At 34.7% G+C, this 21,041-nt stretch overlaps 1 protein-coding gene across 10 annotated transcripts in view; it reads left to right on the top strand.

Annotated features, from left to right (window-relative positions):
- LOC118273822 (protein unc-13 homolog B) overlaps positions 1–21,041 on the top strand; it is a 401,044-nt gene that overhangs the window by 304,006 nt on the left and 75,997 nt on the right. For 3 of the 10 annotated variants that reach the window (XM_035590973.2, XM_050707724.1, XM_050707723.1), the window contains exon 2: positions 13,446–18,254. The exons of 1 other annotated variant lie outside the window; for it this stretch is intronic. In XM_035590973.2, coding sequence (XP_035446866.2) covers positions 13,737–18,254 — 4,518 coding nt within the window. In that variant the 5' untranslated portion in view covers positions 13,446–13,736. Of the gene's footprint in view, positions 1–12,418; positions 18,255–21,041 lie in introns of those variants that run through there. 6 more of the 10 variants (XM_035590978.2, XM_050707725.1, XM_050707726.1 and 3 more) reach the window with 3 other exon arrangements.

Genomic DNA, 21,041 nt, shown 5'->3' with positions numbered 1-21,041 from the left:
GTACGCTGGTTCAAATTTCTTATCATTTTAACTATTGGCTTAAGTGGATCCACTCAAGGATGATAATTATTGTGCAGTAATTTTATCAAGAACATAAAAGTATCTTGTTCTTATCTTATATTCGACAATTTTCATTAAATGCTTTGTTTTCTCATTTTGGCAAGATTCACTTTTATGATAAGAGTTGTATAATTTTCTTAGATAGTATATAATCTTTAACGAGTCTTATTTTTTTATAACATTCATTGCACGTTATAAGAAATTACTATTTATATTTTCCACTAAAGTTTATGCAACATACAATAACAGAAAACAATAAATTCCATAGTTCTGATTCCCTGAAAACATTCTCAAAACTCATTAACAGTAAAACAACCGACAAATAAAATCCAAACCCAAATATTTATTCAAGAACTTTCTTCACTAAACCTAGATAGGAACTTCGAGACAATAATTTTGAATACTAAAGTCTGAGTTTCTATTTTCCCCTTTAGTGTGTAATGAGGTGTGTCACGAAGAACTTGTGATGTCATTCCTCTCTAGTTTGCTTATGTCATGGGTTATTTTACAGGCCTTCAGCTCCGTCCTATTTAGGACAGCGAGCCTTTTCATACATTTTATCTTATCTGAGGTGAATGAACTTTGGACTTTAGATATTAAGGTTCCATGCTGAGAAAGGTTGGGTTTTGAGATCGTTTTCTTCTTGCTCATGTTATTTTTATGGTAGTTTGGTAGTAAAGGTATTTGGGTAGAGATTGATAGGTGTGGAGTGATATATTTTAAATGCCGTGTAATTATCTCAAGTGATTATAGTGATTTTGTTACTTTTAATAACAGGAAAGATGTACATTAATGAACCTATGTTATATTATTTGTTTAAAAAATAATTATACATATTCAGATGCCCAGTATATTCATTATATGAATTTGTCAATTTACAATTTGCTTACTCCTCGTGTTTTCTCAAACGAACTACTTTAGAATTTAACTTAGTTCTAAATGTACGTATAAAGTAATGGCCCAGTTGAAAGCTGTTGGAAATAAACTAATTGTTTTTGTGTGCTGCTATGAATGTAGGATGAAAGTTTCAGTGCAGGCCTTGTTTATTCAATTCGTTCAGTTCACCGTACCCAGTGGAACGTTTTCATTCAATAAACGTTTGAATTGGCTAAAATACTTCCACGTTTTTAACAGCATTTACTTTAGCTAAAATGTGAGAGGAATATGGTTACAAATTCACTAAAAACACATTTCAAGTACAGATATGAACAAAAATTGATTTATATTTTTTATTTATTACAAAAATAAACAATGCTTCTAAACATTCTCGTAAACACGATGACTAAATAATATTTCATCAACATTTCAATCGAGGTCAGTTTTACTACGAGATTGTGCCCGATTGTGAATAGTTCGTGACTGTACCTCATTAGCAGCTCGAACCGGATCCAACCGGTTACTGAACAAAGCCTCCTCGCGGATACCGCTAGAAAACCTTTCTTCGGCATTCAGCTTCAGCTAACGAGAATCTGACGAATGAATAAAGCTGACACCCGCTTATTGTGACGTGAGATTGAATTAAAATTAGAATTTTATGAAGACGCCATTTTTTATTTCGATTTGAATTACGAACGCTTTTGTTTTTTGACTGTAAATGGCCTTCATTTTAAACAGTTTCTCAAAATTAATGGTTTTTTTTTTAGTTTGATCTCCTTTTAGAGTATAATTTAGTTAATTTGATTTCCATTTCCCATTTTGCAGTTCATTAATCATAATCTATTTTGCTGGCAACACATGCATGTTTGCGAAGCGGTGTTGCCATACATAAAAACGTTCGTTGATTTTTGTTTACGTTGGCGTTTGACACAAACGACATGTAATGTTGGGTTGACCTATTAAGTGTGACCCGGTTAAAATATTATACGTCATTCTAAACAAATACGTTAAAAGTATTAAAAACATTGATAGCTAGATCTAGTGATAAGTACATAATTATAATAATAATATTGCTAGAATATTTTCCTTGAAAAATAAATGGTATATAATGAATTTGTAGTTACAAAAAAATAACAGTATTTTTTCGGTCATTAGACCTGGTCGTAAAGGTAAAAAATGTTCCACAGCAGCATTAAACGGGTCTTGGTATTCAAAACGTTTTCGTTACTATAGTGTATTCAACTCGCATTACTCGTTGCGAAACTGCATTGAACGAAGCAAGAAAATGCCAGGAAACGTTGACCCAAATACGGAAGAAAACCCTTAAAAAAAACAACATGAACATTTTTCCTTGCGTGCGGAACAGGAGGTGCTTTCAATGAGCCTATGATTTCTCGCGTTATGTTAGCACGAGAAATCCATTCCTCTATAAATTTATTACTCGCAAAGGCTCGCGTGAGCCGCCCTAACACGTAATATAAGTTGACCACAATAACGATAAAAACTTAGCCCTTATAGCTCTCAGAAATAATTTACCTTACACAGAGTGTCTCACTATGTGTACACTGTATAATAGTGTATAAAGTTTGTTAATACACTACTGAATTATAGCAATGCTCAGAGGAAATTGCATGTTACGAGTAGTTCAAACAGGAAAGTTTTATTACCTGTGCCTGGAGCGAAGGTATTTGCAAAGATTCTGAACTGGCTCGAGTTTCGAAATGCTTTAGTACACTCTTGAAGATGTTTGACGATTTAGCTTGAGGATTTGGATTTTGGAACCTCGTTCAGTAAAGGGTTGACTTGCGAAAATTTTGAGTTCAAAAAGTAATGATCAGTTACATAAATTGATGTCGCTTTTAGATATTGGTTATTAAATAAACATAGTCGGTGTAGAAAAGATAAATTGAAGACAATAAAAACTTCACATTAGTCAGAATTATGCCCCGGGTACATCTGGTGTCTTGTATTTGAAACAGTCTATAAAAATCGTAATATTTTCCTTAACCACGCCAAAGATTAGGTACTTGAGAAGCGCCATTTCCATACAACTGTCTCTGGAGAGCTATCTTGTTATACAAAACTGTGCTTTTATATCCACGATCCAATACAGTTCAAAACAAAGGCACTTGAAAGAATAGAAATGAACATCAATATTATACAAGAACCCGACGTTACTTTCATGAAAAATATCTAAGTAAAGAAATGATGCGTTGTATAAGTAAACTTGAATCAAGTTACGCAAAACATCAGCGACTATGTTCTCCAACACGGTGTGGTTTAATTTATGAAATTGCCACCACGGAAAACAGAGCCTAGATAGCGCCGGTCACAAGGGATACAAAGGGTGTGTGTTTGGGACCGAAGAAACTGCCTCCGTAGACGCCAATTGAAAATAGACCCTTTGACATTATTCATTAAGAGCAAATCGCTTTGTAAGACCTGTTAAGGTAAGAACAAGGTGCGTCGTTGAACTAAGCTGTTGTCGGGAATTAATTAATGCTTTTATAATATTGGTTGAAGCAACAATAGGTGATGTACAAGATCGAATTTTCAAAGGTAAAGTCAATATTTAGGGAACGTTAGTATTGAATAGTAGTTGGCAGATAAAACGAGTGTAAAGACCGTTTATAGCCTTTTTGGCAGCCAAAGCTGTTCAGGGAGCAACAGACATTATAAATTCACTTCGAGGTGCAAACTTGGCAATCTAAGCAAGAGAGGGAAGCATAATTGATTTCATTGTATCAATTCCATAGCTGAATTTGATTTTAAATATTCATTTCTATATAATTAAAATGAACAAGAAAGAAGAACAATGGGGGAAAGGCAATAAAATTTCTTGGAAGCGTTAAAAGAGATATTTCAGTGTCGAGATTTGATTCGTTCACCTCAATGTTTTTGGTTGAACTTCTCCATTTATCATATTGTAGGTCCAGTGATTGTTGACCTCATTTTTCTTCTTTAAAAGGTCAGTTGCCTTTACGATTCACAGTTGTAATACTTTAGTATTTTTATTCTTCATTCATTCTTGGTCCACGTAAAACCGCTTTTGTTCACCATCAATATAAACTTTGCCAATGATTTTTTGACCTACTTTTGTTAAAAGTGTCCTGGCGTTTTATGTTTCATCAGATTTGATTATTATTTTATAATACGCAACAAGAGATTTCTCTCTTTTGAATTTATTTTTGGGAAAATTTCTGTTCGCTTTTAAAATACCCAAAGTTTGAAGTTGAGGAGGTTCTATGGAGGCTATTGTTATTGGGTTACTGGCTTGAAGATCAAGTGATGTTGCTTGTTAGGAGATAAATCTATTGTGAATTTTGATCCGATCCATATCGTTAGCAGTATTTATGTTAGTAGCTTTGATATCAAATTCTGTTTTGCATATTCCTGTTTTTGTAGTTAGACCGATTTAGTTAGATTTCTTATAAAAGTGTCATAATAGAAAAAATCCAACAAATGGTAACTGTGTCTGGGTATTTTTAATAGAATATTATAAAGTACAATTCCATTTTGGTTCAGTTATTATAGTGTAGTAAGTTTTTAATGACGACGTTAAGTAGCACTGTTTTTCGAAATTTTTAAGTAATTCTTATTAAAATGTAATATGGTTAATTTTCTTTCGTAACTTATCTAATGCCTATGAATAAGCAATGCCACTTTATTATTAGAACTAGAACGACTAGTCTAGACAACTAGAGGTTAATTCAAGTCTATATTGAATTCCTAGAACTAAATGGAAATTTGGAATTCAAATGAGTTAGTTCTAATAAAAAACATCAATAAATATTAGTGTTTATGTCTTAGATGAAAGAATCGTGATGTAAAAGCGAAATAGGTAATATGATGTATAAACAGTATGTGTGTGAATTTTAGAAATTCACAGTTCACCAACAGCTATCGTTGCATTCCGGAGGCCCAATTACCCCCTTCCCTAATCATTCCAATTCCCGATTCTCAACAATCCTCAAATTCATAAACTCTAAAAGCCTGACAACCTACTTGTAATGTCTCTGGTTTTTCGGCCGTGTATGGGCGGCACCGATTACTTACCATCAGGTGATCCATCTGGTCGTTTACTGGCTTATTCCATAAAAAATCCTAAAGATGACACTATCAATAACATATCAGCCAAAAGACGTAAATTTCTGACATACTTCTCCTCCAATGACTTCCAGATAAAACTGCGGAAAACCATCTGCATCCAGACATAAATTAAAATTACCATAAATAATAGAAAAGACTGATACCACTTCTATTATTAAATTAAACACCCTTCTCACCAGAAACTATGTGCGTCATAGTCTTGCTACCTAAGAAGACTTAGTCAGACATATATTTAATTGCACCATGACTTAGTTTCTATTTGTTCCTAACTCATGCCTAGTCCTGTCCTAGTTTCTAGCCTCTGTTCTAAATGTTAAAGGGTGTTCTATAACTTAATCATGTCGAGAACAAAGCAATAGATTACGTTGAAATTACACAGAACCCTATTACGGCATGGGGAAGGACGAAGTTTATTAACTTGGAGTATTTATGTCGCAAATAATTAAAGAAGATTTAGGTTATGGCTTATTAAACTGTGTTTTTTGTTGGGGATTTTAATATTTGGACGTGACTTTTTAATTTTATGAGACGGACTTAAGCGAGTTCTTGGTAATATAATATTTGATTTTGAAGATAGACATTTAATTTCTTTAACCACGTTCTGTCGTTAAATCCATCATTAGATCAATCAATAAGGATAAATTAACGAATTACAAACTACATCATCATCACAACGATGTATACTCAGAAATTAATGACTAACTCTCTTCCATTAAATTATATACAGAAGAAAGCATTATTACCTACATTACAATATATTTTGTTAGCTTTTAAACCACAACGAACTTAAACCTATTCTTAAACAAAGCCCAATTTACTTTAATAAACGTTTCCCGTCACTTTGTCGTTTCAGACATATTGTTGAGAAGAACGGGTACGAAGCTTGTTTAGTAACATGTAGAGAAAAACGTCAGCAAAGGCAAGGGACCGGTAGACGAGGGGATCTGACAGCATAGGTCATGTCAAAGCCGATTCGCGAACCCGTTTCTATTAAAAAGGTTTATTTAAATGTAAAAATATTGATACGCTGTGAAAGGGTTGATTTTATAAAAGGTTTGCGTTTGTAGAAGAAGTACTTTTTTACTTTTTATAGACAGACGTTTGTAAATTCTGTATGTTGTCTTTGTTCTTCATGTTAGTGTCAAATAATGTATTTTTGCAGTAACCAACTCCAATGACCACTCTACTACACTTAAATCTATCACTTTTAAAGACGCCATTTGTTTCACGACTTTAAAACAATAACACATATTAAAAAAAGCTAAAAAATGTATGAAAAAACAAGCACACACATCACTCTTCATAGATATGGACATACACTAGCATATTTTAGCGATAGGAATCCATAAATTTCCGCCAACAGTGACGTTCGATCGAAAAGCAGATTTTATTAGAAGCCAATTCTATGTTACGTGATTCCATCAGTGTGATAGTGGAAAAATATTTTTTTCCGTAACCTGCAAAAACAGGGCGTGAAAAACGCTCCTACTGAATGAAATGGGCATGAGTCGGCGATGTGCTAGCGAGCGTACACTCGAGCTAAAAATCGTTCTGTTGACAATCCTCGCTTATACATACTTACATCACAAACGGGTTTTTTTTCATTTGTTTCCACATTTGAAACTTTTGTGCTATTTGAACAGCCTCGGTAAAGGGGAAAGCGAGATTTTTTACGAGCGTACAAGTTGAAATTCCGACGTCTATTTTTCAACGGTTTACAGAAGACAAATAACATTTCGCGTTTAGGTTTCTAAGTGTAGCGTGCTTCTGTTTGTTACTTTTACAAAAACATTCATTGTACGAGGCTTGAAAAATTTAAAAATTGGGTAGATGACTAATTTTTATTTTAATGTCCGTCTGGTAGATTATTTTAAAACGTTAGACACGTAATATTTTATTTTGTTATGGAAACAAGTACTTTGGACGATATAAAGTATTGCGTGACGTCACTTTTGTTACACTTTGTTATGTTTTATGTAAGCTTTGTTTTCGTATAAGTTAAAACAAAAAAAAACATGTGTAATATTTTTTCACTACCTTACTCGTCAGTAAATAGATTTTTAATTTTCATACCCCATCATCATTCCTATTGAACTAGAAGTTACCGTAGCGTTCTGTATACATTTCTGATTAAAACTTACTTAAGTTAATCTCAAACCATATTGTAGATACTTCAGATTAATTTAATTCCTAAGAAAAACTTCAACATGACCTTTACAATGTAGAGTCAAGCACGGATTACTTAAAACTTGACAACACTAAATAAATGTTAATCTTACTTGAAAAAAAAAAATTGAGCGTTTAATACAACTTATTTGACCTTGAATTTCGGCTTTTGGGGTCGATACTCTGCCCTTTACAAAAGCTGGTTACGTTCAAATAATTTATTCATGTTGTATACTCACGCCTTTGTGACTGTGTCACCCAGTAAATCAATATTGTCTTAGGTCAAAGGTGTAAAGTGTGTACAATATCTATCTCAAGACGAAAAAACAATATGCATTGTTAAAAGGAAAGTTCTAATCGAAGAAAAATCATATTTAACCCGTCATTAGTGACCTATATGTCTGGGAGATCGGGTGGTTTAAAAACTAAGAATATTTTTTAAGATTGTTTATCGAATTACGTGGCGATTTCGAGTAGCTGCCTTAATGCACGTCCTCACCATTAATCCCAGCAACAGCGACGTAATGTCATTTTATGTCCTTTATATGTCAATATCCTTTCCAATTCAAAATAGCATAAACAATATCAAAAAAGAAATACATGGAGCACAAAACCACAATACTGGAGACCAGGGTCATCGACTGACAGACAAATACAAGTCACTAGTGGCGGGTTAAGCTATGCTATGACTCAATCACATGCCTAAAGACCTTAGTAATCATAATAGAACATTAACAATAACAAACAGAAAAAAAGAAACTCCAAGTCATAAATTCCATTTCACAAGCAGTTGCAGGAAACTGGTATCTCTAATATTAACACAACAATTACATAAAATCTGTGCAGAGAAAATACTGGCTACATTAAATATGCTTTTAACATTCACAACGGTACAATCTGGAGCAAGGCGTGACATCTGGTTCGTTTGAACGACTGCCAACATCTGCATCCTAGAACGTTACAAATAATCTTCAGCCTAACCACTGCAATGATTAAGTTCCGCTAGTATTTCCAAGTTATATTCATGAAGGCAAGCTTCCAAAACTGTAGACTGTTCGCTTTGAAAAATACGGTGAAGTTTGCTGTGAGAAAATCTCCGGAGGTTTGAGTAATGTGACTGCTTGTGGTTGCTGTTTTATTTTTATTTTCTTTATCGTTAGTTAAGATTAAATCTGTGCTTCGAATCACTTTTTTTAAGGGGAAAATCATCCGATGGTTTCTCTCGCCCTGGGTGAGGCGAGAGGGAGTGTCAGACTCATACTGACTAAAAACCCGTTCCTACTTCTGCTTTTCGAGACCCGGTAAAACCGCTAGGTAGTGCACAGAGTTGTATCATAGAAGATTTCTGTTTATAGGAATTTTAATTTCAAAGTACACAAATCGTAAAATATCATCTATTTACATATATCTTCTATACTTCTTAATACGTTTTTCAACGTGAAAAAACACTTAACAAAAACATAAAGTCACCAAAACATTCAACAAAGCAATATTACTCCCATTTACGTCAACGTTCCGCCATTTTTTGCGAGTATGATGTGTATCAGATCGTCCCACTAGCCGTGAGTCGAGCGTGAAGTAACATCTGGTGTGTTTGAACGAATGCCAACAGCTGCATCGTTGGGGTATTAATCCCTAGTCCATTTGTGGCTGGAAACTGGACTGCACTGGCTCGCGACTTTCTATCAATTATTGTGGCATATTTTCTGAAATGTTTGCTACAGCTTGTTGATTCTTTGTTGCTTTGTAATAAAGGTTGTTTTTGTTATATAAAAATATAATCAATGAATTTGAACAGTAGGCTCTTGTGAATATGGGGTAAACGTTCTGTGAATGCGCAAACTATATTATTTTGGTTGTTTTTATGTAACACGTCTACACGTAAAGTATATTCAAGTTTAACAAATGCTTACGTCATTGTATGACGCCAGATGCAGATACAAATACTTATTCCTTCATTTCTCTCGGATAGTTAATATTTTTAGTCAGTCAGTCACTTTAGTACAAATACATTCTCTAGATATTTTGCCCGGTCGGTATTTCTATAGAAATAGACACAATGCGTATTTATTATATTATGGAACTCATAACAAAATTACGGTTTCTGTCTCACTATTCCCGAAATAGCGTGTTGCTATGTTACATAATTTCAGCTTTAAAAGGAAACTTATCATGTTTTTAAACGCATCCTAAACACAAAAGACACTTTCAAAACATCGATCTAATCTCGTAAAACAAGAGAATACTAATAAAATCAATACAGATTACTGTTATCAAAACTTTAGACAAACAAGTTAGCTAATTTAGCAGACAGGCTCTGAAAACTAATTATTAACAAGGCTAAATAGATTTAAAAACTATAACTAAGTTGGGAGGATTACTAAGAGTTGCCAAGAGTAGATTATCTGAGGCCACCTAGCGGGATACAGGCTAACTTTAGGAAATACAACAATGAACCTGAATATGAAGTTAGTAGTTAGGTACTTCTAGTTTATGTATAAACATAATAATAATACATAAACTTACGACTTTGGTAGATATACAATGTGTGTATAAATACTTGTAAGTAGGTATTACGTAGCTCTTTAGTATGATTGACAGACTGACTGCTTCGTTGGTCGAGTGCTCGCAAGTGTGGCTACTGAAACAGGGGTTTTAAGCTTTATTTCCGGGTCGGGCAAAATATTAAGGGATTTTTTTTAGTTTTCCGAAAATTTCTTAGTAGTCGCACGGATTCTGGAATTGTGCCCAATATATGGCAATAGGCTCACCCCATATTATATGGGACGAACAACACAAATGACAAAAGTGAATAATTAAACAACAAAATCTTTGTAAAATAATGTCATCGATTGAATTCTTACGTTTTTATAAAGTGTTAGGTAAATAAAATTTTAACCCGAAGCTAGTGGAGCGACGGTCTCATAAATTCTATCGACGGTTGATGTAAGATTTATGTGTAACCACGAAGCGAAGGGTTGAAATTGAAAAGGCACCTGAACAAAAATCGTTCACCTACCCTTTGTGTATCGTAACTTCATGACAGGACCATTTTTTAAACGAAGATTCAATTACCTATGTTATATTTTTACGTGGTTTAATTTTGGTATGTGTTGGGAAATATTTTTAAGTCTATGGAAGTCTGATCCGGAGCTGCGGACTATATAACGGGTTACCGGAGCTCCGGCTCGGAAAGCAGGAGTAGGAACGGGGTGGTTTTTAGTCAGTAAGAGTCTGACGCTATATATTTCTATGGCTACATTATGGGACTGGACTGGACGTAATCCTTATTCCTTGTTCGCTTTAATGCTCTGATTAAATCAATCCCTCATAAATCTTATTCTTTAAAACTTAATAAAACATTCAAAAAAGCAACATTATGGAGCTTATGACATTTTTCCTTAAATTTCCCGCTCACTTCAACAACACCCATAGGTACAATAAAATCGAAGACATGGGAAATAATTGTTTTACCAACCCTCAAACACACGTGACTCTGACATAACCAAAATGTATTACACCCACGTGAATTTCGACTCCTGTGCGTGATATGTTACTTTCTTGAGACTTGCCTCCAATATAGGCTGGAGTAGGAAACTTTGATCGTATCCACTGAAGCTTCTCAAATTGTACCCTGTTATAACATATTATTATGTACAATGTACATAAGTCCTTCACTTTCCGTAATTTTAATAGATCCATCAAACCTTATTGAATACTTACGTCGAAACGTACCTTTGATCATTATTGGATTATTTCTCTCGTGACCTGTAAGAGGTTGTGTGTTGTATTAGCTAACTTATGGACTTGGGAATAAAGCTTGTATTTGTATGTTGGTGATTAGTTTCGTTTTAGTGAATAAATTGTTAAACAACATTTTAATGATTTACGGTCTTAATACTATTACAATATAGTTCAAGATGAAAAGTAAGAATACTTAACAGAAACTCTACCATTTGCAAAGAAGCAATTAAGAATTTTAATAAAATAAGATAAAAGGAATCGTTACAATTGCCTTATTTAAAACAAAGGTACGACTAAGATCTAAATTCAAAGGAATTTGAATTTTAACGAACAACAAATAAAATAGGTATTGGAATCCTTATATCTACGGTGCCCATAGACTGTGGTCTACAAATCCAATTAATGTTGAGCAAAGTTCCTTTGGTAGGTTTTGGAGAGTATCCAACAGTTTCAATTGGTGATTGCCAACCGGTTTTACGTTATGTCGGTCTATTGCCACTAATTTAGTTTGGTGTCGTGAGAAGAAAGAGAATTGGGTGGTGATTACTTTGCATTTGCGACCGTCAGTGTTGTTTGTTAAAGTAGAATTTAGTTTGGCTGTTTTCGGAGTTCAAATGGTTTTGGTGTCGAATGTTTGGGGGTCGTCTTGCAATTGTTTTTCGTTTAGTTCTAATTTTATGGTGGTACAATTTAAAGTTCCTAATGTCTATTTTCACCAACTATTCCTAAAGCATCTTACTAAAAGCTACTTAGCATGACGTAAAACCTAAACTGACACCTTTTTTCTATTAGTTCTCTACGGACTCGTGGTCCGTGCCTTTGTCATACATATTATTTTTAGAATAATTCTAAGTATCGATATTTAAATTGACCCCTTACTTGTATTTTTATGTGGCACTTATAGATTGGTGAAAACCAAATTATAGTTAAATGCCACCTATCTTATCTTAGGTGCCACTTAAAATTTAATAGGGGTTGGTTGAAAACGGCACTTAGTATACGTCTATTTTCACTATTGTTATAAATATTAGGAGATGTTAACCACCATAATGAAGATCGACATACAATTTTCGACTTAAAAGCTTTATAGCTATATCACATTTCTCCGTCTGTCAATATTTGTGATCGATCGATTATGGCAATTACACAAAAGTGCAAATAAATGGAACTGTCACTCATTTTTCTGATTGCCATTCCACTTATGGGTAGACACTTCAGTACCGTAAGTAGTTGGAGTTAGCAGTTAATTGATTTTTAATTGGGAGTCATCAATGTTCTTTAATTATTGTTTGACATTTTATGATCACGTTGAAAATAAATGCCAATGATAAAAAAGAATGATAGTTAATAAAATACACAGCATGTTTAGCTTTCCATTTGTAAAGAATAATGGTGTACTTTATTTAACAAAACTTTTCAAAAGATTAAGAACCTTTGTCACAATAAAGAGCGTTTAGAGTCCGATTTTATTGAAAACCAATATTTTATAACACAACTAGAAACCAAAACACGCCTTTCGTTCTATAGATAAGACATTATTGTTTATTGGATCGTGAGAAACATTTTATCTGTGTCTATACTTCACTATGGCTGGAAGACGGGACTAACGACTTGGAAGTTTTCTTACCTTTAAATCTCCTTTGATGCGGAAAAAGTTATTACTCTATTAAAAAGTTACTGTCTCTTGAGAAAAATACTAGTAAAACGTAAATTACTTGTATAACAATTTGATATTTACTTACTTGTAATAAATAGAACATCGCTATTTAATAAAATGAAACCATACGAGGGCTGGTATGCCATATTTGCGTACATAATATCGGACGTATATTATATTATGAATATTTCTTAGATGAAGTATTTATCATAATATGACAAGACGGCGGCTCACATTGTTTACATAGATGTAGGTATTGTGTGTAATATACACGCTCCTTCAAATAATCCTCTATGTGGTATCAAAGGCATTCCTCCTTAGTGATCTAGTCACGTATTGCCCTATAGACGTTCATCATTTATTTAGTTTGTGTGAAACGTGGCTTTCTTGTAATGTAAATATTCGTAAATCTAGGTAGCAAATATTTTGGAAGTTTTGTTTACCACTCATTAGAAAAACCCTAATCCAATAACACCTAAGGTTCATTTAAGCGAAGCGGTGGTGGAACTCGTCTCTAATTTCCTCCCCGTTCATCCTATTTCCTTCCTCAGGCGAGCGACGCCTTCCACCTCTGAGAAGCATTTGCTCACGTGGAATCGAATACGAACCGCTTAGCTGCCTCACACAGGAACATGCTAACTTTCTTTTGAGAAAACTCGACCGTTGTATATTTTGAATGTTTCCTTAAAGAAAATTGGGTCGCGCAGGCAACAAAGTTCGCATGTTCCACCGAGGTATTCCTTTGCCCCCACCCACTGGTGTGCACATAAGCCGTCTTATGACCAAACCAGTGGAGCCCGACACTCGCTAACGGAAACCGTGTTTGTTGCAGTAAAGTGATAAGTGTAACTACAAATATATTTTTGATGTAAACTAATTATCAATTTCATTCCGTCGAAGTACAAAGTATAAATTTTAAAAGTGTTGAAATCAAATATAAATAGTTATATAAAGTGAACTATAAAGAACAATATGACGTGTTGAACATTTAGTGCGAAACAATGACTTTAGTGCGAACTATCAGTGGTACAGGACTGTTTCGAGTCGAAAGTGTTAACAATAAAACGATATGGGATGACTCATAGTGAAAAATGTTACATGCAACCCACTATCCATTCCGAAGATGATGCGCGATATCCACGACAATGCTGGGGCAGGCGCAAGCGGCGGGATGGAGGAAAGCGAGGACGGCGGGAATGGGGTTGCAGAGGTCGATATGGACGAATGCGGCTCCCTCGCGCTTCCTCCCGACCTGCCCCCCTACTCCGGCGACTACATCATCAGCGACTACATGGAACGCCTCGGCACACGCCTCAATATTCTCGAAACGGAACTCAAATATGCTTGGCGAGCTCTCGATCTGCTTAGCCAAGAATATGTTCGAATGTGGGAGCGTCTCGAAAGATTGGAGACGCTGCTCGCAGATCAACAGGGTGTAATATCAACTTTACTGGACTTTTACACATGCCGTACTGTCAGCGCTAGAGATCCAATGACTCGACTAGAAGTGATTAGAGAAATATTAGGAAATGGTACCGTCGAAGATGGAATAGAGGAAGGTATAGATATCGGACGAAACTCATTATTAGATCATCCAGAAGAGATTATGGAATCAAATGAAGCATTCTATAAGAGTTTAAATCAAGCCTATCGTGATGATTTAGTTTGTGATGAAACATCTAGACCACCATCACAGTTAGATATGATTTGGGAAGCTCCGGAAGAACCAGATATAGAAATGATGCCATCAAGCTCGAGACAAATATATAGTTCATCAGATTATAAAGATTATTGTGGACTAAAAGGAGGACCTGTCATTAGTGAACGAGATTTGGTGCATTTATCTGCTTTAAGTACAATAGATCAAATCACAGTAGATAAATTACATGAATTAGATAGATTGACAACTCAATTACATAAAGATTCCAGAGAGTTAAAAGACTTGAAAACCAGGCTTCTCAGCCCTGAAACGAAACTATCAAAACATGACAGGGAAATAGAAGCAAAGGCACTAGTCGAAGACGGGAATATAATCAATGAACAACTTAAAAGTGTTTACTCGGGCGGCGAAAATTGGGCTATCAACGATATGATGAAAAGTTTTGATGATTTTATGTTGACGACTCCTAAAGACTCGATGGTCAGGGAGAAATCACCATCAAGATTGTCACTTACTGATAATGTGTCTGATAGAACAATGGATTATTTACCTCCAACTCTTTCTCCTCGTCGAAAGTATGTACCCGAAAGAACTACTACAGAACCATACACGACTGTAACTGGGCGTTTAGCCTACAGTTCGGCGGTAGCTAATGCTGAGATCAATGCAGCAAAAGCATCTAAGTCACCCAGTGCTCTCTCAAGAGAAAGATTTGAATATAGTTCTCCATATCCAATAGCTGACACTTCCAGACAAAATTATTTTTCTAGCAAAGGCCTATCTCAGCCTTTAAACGAGATTTATAAAACAGGATCAGAACAACACTCTCCCTTGTCAATTCACGAAATATATAACGGACCTAGTGCTAATGAATTAAATTATGAAGAAAACAGATTAAGAAAATCCCCAAGTCCTCCACCACCGGCACCACCAAATGGAGCAAACGGATTTCCATCGATAGAGAACAACAACGAAATGGTTGGTCATCAACAAATGTTATCGACTGCAGGTGCTTTACCACATGATGCTATGCGATTGAGTCCGAGATCACCAAAATCACCCAAAACATCACCAAAGCATGTAAAGAGAGACTCGGCTAATATTGTAGCCGCAAAATCAGATTCAGGTTTATCATCCATGAGTGGATGGTCGAGTTTAGAAAAAAGTCCTGGCTCGCCTAAAACAGGTCGAATTGCACACGCAAGCCACGATCACAAAATGAGAATTACTTCTCCACAACCTGTACAAAGGATGTCATATGAGATCGATGCGAAACCATACATAGAAACGCTTGTTGACTCCTATCTTTACGAAGGGGCAAATTTGAAGAGTGATTTTAATTTACGGAAAACAGAACATATGGCAAAGGAAGTTAGTTCTAGAGATTTAAGTAAATTGCAAGGAAAAGTCGAGAGTGATTATATAAAAAGCGATATCCCATATTCGGTAACCGATCAAATGACTCAAATAAGCAATATCGGAGAATATTATTACGGTAACGAAGCCCCTTCAATATATTCCGTAGCTGGAAATAGGCAACCAATATTCACAACTGTGTATAGTACGCCGAGAGGAATGTTATCTGAAGATAGGAGTTTTTCCGAATTATTAGATAGAAATGAAATTACCGAATCTGTTGCAAGGCCTGTGGCAGATTCTTATCCGCCGGAACCTAGTTATCATGCACAGACTGTTGTCATGTCGGCGGCAAATGCAAATAAACGACCCTTGACTAGAGCGAATACGATGGGTGCGAACGATCCACATTTTTATCAAAATGGATATAAAGGACATCGTGCTGGATATCCTCCAGGCAATCTCACTGATGCTCTGTCATATTACCCAACGTCAACAAGATATGATTCACCTAAAAGGACGTCTTTGGAAGATCAGATATCGTGGCAAGGTGGTAGTCGATCTCCAACCAGTTCAATGGAAACTTCGAGTTTGAAATCTCATTCCCTGAGTATAACTGAAAGAAAACAATTTCAAAATCAACTACAACAAGAATATTTCAAACAACAGCAATATGATCAACGAAATGGTAATGTAATGTATGAAAACCAAGGCTTCGATAAGCAAGCTGCACCTGATCAGCCTAAAGTTAGAAAGGAGCAATATGTGGAATCGAGTGGTATACTAGTGTCTGAATCGGGCTATTTATCAATATCTAATAACTTCAAAGGCAAACCTCAAGATAAACAGCCTAAAAAACCAAAACGAACATCATCATTAAAATCAGCAATGTCATCAATGAGTCATTGGCTTCCAGATTTACATTTACCAAAGAAACATAGATCACATTCGCTTCCCTCTGGTGTGGACAATGTAGAACAACCACAGCAAGAAAAATCATTAAAAGAACGTATTTTGTCTGCTCAGAGAAGGAAAAAGAAATATCATTTAGTGGCTTCGATGTCTGGCTTGTTACAAAAAGCTAGAAGGAAGCAACAAGCAAGCCATCAGTCATTATCAGATCCAGAAACATCAGAAACTGAATGGTCTGGAGGCAGATCAAGTGCCCAGTCCGAAGATAGCGATAGTGTATTTTCGGATTCTACTCATGATGGTAGTATGTTTCCTAAAGTAGCACCTAAACCAAAAAGGAAAATGAATAACCAAGAAATTGTAGAACAACAAATGATGATACAAGAACGCATTCAAGAGCAAGGAAGAGAATATCAAGAGGACGACCCTAATTGCATAATTGAGGAAACAGAAAAACTGACTGCAGCTACAAACGTAATTCCGAGAGATAAAAGTGATGACATCGATTTTCATTTTGCTCGAGTTAGTCAAATGAAAAAAGAAAATAATATACCAAAGCTAGAAAAGTTAGATATTGATACTGATATCTCAAATGTCGATTTGTTCGAAGAGGATGAAAAAGGAGATCAATCTCCTGGGTCACTTTTTGCTACTATTGGAGATGTGAAAAAGTCATCGACCACCACTGAAGATGGATTAAGTGAAAGTAATAAATCCTACAGCGGAAGTTCACAAGAATTCGCAGTTTCTAGAGCTTTAGGTAAATATCGTTTGCGTAAATCCACATCGGTATCAGATGAACATATTGCTGATATTTCACCACCAAAAACAGAGAGAGATGAACGAGAAGAAGAATTGACTGACGAATTTATCAATCAGCAAATGCAAAAGGAAAAGAAAATACGTAAACCCAGTCCACCTGAGGTAGTAAATACTGTGACCTTGAGTGCTGAAGATCCACATAACTTGCCAGAAAGAAGTCCATCGATACAAAGTACTCGTGGCTTGCCAAACAAGTTTCAACCGCGACACCAACAAAGTTTGGAAATACCAAATAAACATGATGATGACGACAGTAGAAGCACTCATTCTTGGAGAAGTGGATCCAGAGTATCGTCAAGACGTCAAAGTACTGAAGACAGTATTGATTCTGAAGACGAATGGTATTGCTACGAATTGAGGAAACTGGAAGAAATGGAGCATCAGTCGCAAGTGGAAATTGAGCGACAGCAAACGTTACCAGAAGAGCCAGAAATTGAGGAAGAATATTCCAGTGAAGTTCTTAAAGAGAAAATGTCATTCGTGCTACGTGAACTAAAACTTAAAACGGCAACAACGAAACAAAAATATGACGAATCTCCTACCAAAGAATCTTGGAAAGATGTAACAACTTTCCCAGTAATCGAGGAGACAACGGATGAAGACAGACATTCAAGTGATGATAAGTCACTTGATTACTCAGGTTCAGGTGAAACTTCTGGACCTGACAGTCCAGTTCAAAGTGGCGATGAACTGGATGATGACTACGATATGCCACAAATACAACTGCCATTACCTTTACCTCGTGAGGAACCGCGGCAGCAACAAGATGCTCCTGTTGGCAGCAAGTGGAAGCTCCTCAAAGCCCTGAAAGACCGCAAAGCTGAGGAGAAGACGTCGGAGACGCCGGCAGCAACGACACCGTCAACTGAAAAGGACAAAGTCAGCGCCGGTGTAAGTTATCTTATGCAAAAGTTTCATGAGATTAGAGTTAAGAGTTAAATATAAGGTGTTTAGACTTATGTATAAGGTGCAGGTTACTTCCACAGTTATTTGAAATAATTATAATAGTTAGACTGATATACTCGCCATTGCTAATACTATAACCCGCTTTACAATTCATATAAAACGAAGTTACTCGTTAATATATATCTGTTTTAGAATAGAAAGTAGGACGTGTAATTGTTATAAATAGTCGTCCATTTTAACGATACTCAGTAAAGGTTTCTACAAGTCAATCAATCTTCAATTTACCCGAATGCAGGGATCTATTAGAACGTTTATTTGATACTATACTAGGTAGTTTCGACCTAAAGAACTAACTGCGGTTGTGAAATATATTTCAACCAATTTCTTTTCCTCCATATACTGCTAAATATGTATTTGAATGCATAGAATAGGGTGCTCGTATACACTATATTAAACTTATATGATATATTACTATTGACGCTCTTTCTATTTAATTGAGGCAATAATTAGATATAACCAATGCAATAGGGTACTAAGAACTTTCTATATATGTATTAAACAATTTTTACATAACGCTTGAGAAAAATATTCAACCAAATATTATACAAATTTTAATAAAGGTTTGCTTAACGATATTTGTACTTGGAAAATATGGTAATCTTTACATGATATTAAATATACTCAGTATTATATGTGTTCGTTGCTTCATAGGGATTGGTTTTAATGTTAGTGTTGTATGAATTTGCTGTCTGTAATCAAATTCATTCATATATTGGCTTGGGGAGCATTTTGTCGTACAAAATTCGTTCATGGTCATATCATCTCATATCAGAGAGTTCCTTTTATTTATAGCTGTAATCAGAATAAATGATAATTCTCAGTCATGAATACAAATTACTAATACTCACTATTTTCTACACGTTATGAGATATATGTATATTCAAGTTATAAGCAATATTAACAGTTTAGGCACCCGACTACAGTTTATTTATTGCAGGAAAAATACATTAAATATATTTATTGAGTTAATTTTTTGTATTAAGTATAAAACCAGATTGAAATGCAAACTACGGTACTCGTATCGTGTAGATTTGCAAAAACAATTGCCATAGATTTATTTAGTAATTTGAAAAAAATATTATAATAAAAATACTTCGTTCATGAAGTGGAGAAGCAACTAAACAGCAGAAAATATTTCCTGAAACAGACTTAATATGACGAAGTACTTATTAAGTCTTAATTGATAAAGTTATGAATTGGTTTCCAATCTCCGATTAAAGATTAGCTTTGTCAACGACTATCTTTTATCAAGAAAAGTTTGCATCAAAAACAAATAAAGCGATAGTCACACTAACCTACAATACATATCCAAAAAATTACATATGAAACAAATATATACCAACACATAGCATATACATATTTACACTTACTGTAGTCGGGATAAAATAGAATATTAAAATTAATTACTTCCAAAACCAAGAAAACATAAAGCAATAATACTAGTTCATATTTACAGACATTTTCATTAAAAATAACTAAAATATTTTCATCGAAAGGTTTATAATAATCATACTAGAATTAAAAAAAATACTACATTGTATTTATTAGGTGTCGCATCGCTTAGGTAATCGTATATAGTTATTTACACCTACATTGATATCTAGCTGGCACCCAAAATATTTAGCGGAAAGTTTTAGATGTTGAGAAATATTGCGTAGAAATTATAATATAATTATTATGGGCAGGTTAGGTAATTTTTAGCGAAATATTTTATTAAGAATTTTGCATATTTTTACTCTTTACACGTTTGTATTCAATTGGAAGGTTGTCTTGAGTTTTGCTTCGAGAGTTTTAAGTTAGTGTTGTTTTTAAGGTCGAAAATTTCATGATACTCATAAACTGCCCAAGCATTACTATTAGCTACTATTGTTAACTATACTATTAATTAATTGTGTTTAAACGTCGAGGTTAATTCTCCATGTAAATTATAATAAGCGTTAAATTGTTCTGATTAAGTTTCTATGACAAATTAGGCTCTGAATGAAAAAATCTTAAGTTTTTTTGTTCCCTTACACTAGGACTTTCTCCTGTGTCGTGAGTGCGTTTACAAATATACAAATTCACATGCACATGACACCCAGACCCGAAACAACAATTTGTGAATTACACAAAGAGTTCTGCCGTGCGGGAATTAAACTCGCTACATGTTGTGCGGCTGCCGGTTGCCCAGCCATCGCGCCAACTGTGCAGTTATAAAGATTATTGTTTATTGCCTCTCAAGGAAAACAAAAGATCTTGTGTTCAACTCCCAAGTCAAGTTAAATCATTGTCAAGGTAAAAGGGTGATGCAGAAATGAGCTAAGGCATTTTACAATGATTCAGTCTTGATTATCGAAACAAAGATTTGATGCTTCTTAGTTTGTCTCAAAATATTCTTTCATTATTGAGGTTTTACTTCTAAACCATTTAAATTATTGACTATAATTAACAACTGTTTAAAGAATAAATGAACATAATATGTAGGTCTCGTCGTCTTTCGAAAGACCTTGCCAAAAGCAAGTTAAATAAAAAAGTAACATTTATATACCTACATAGGTACATAACTTCACGCCTATCTCCCATGGGGGTAGGCAGAGACAATGCAACATTTATTTATACGAAAATAAAATCTGAGTTAATATTTGTCATAGAAAATTAATCAATGTGTTATTGTAATGTTATTTATTTTTTTGTTAAATAAAATGTTAGCTTTTTATTTTTTGTTGTTAGGTT

The sequence above is a fragment of the Spodoptera frugiperda genome, chromosome 3, assembly GCF_023101765.2.
Source record: "Spodoptera frugiperda isolate SF20-4 chromosome 3, AGI-APGP_CSIRO_Sfru_2.0, whole genome shotgun sequence".
NCBI lineage: Eukaryota > Metazoa > Arthropoda > Insecta > Lepidoptera > Noctuidae > Spodoptera > Spodoptera frugiperda.
Note: the sequence above shows the minus strand (reverse complement) of the source record. Positions and strands in the feature narration are given on the sequence as shown.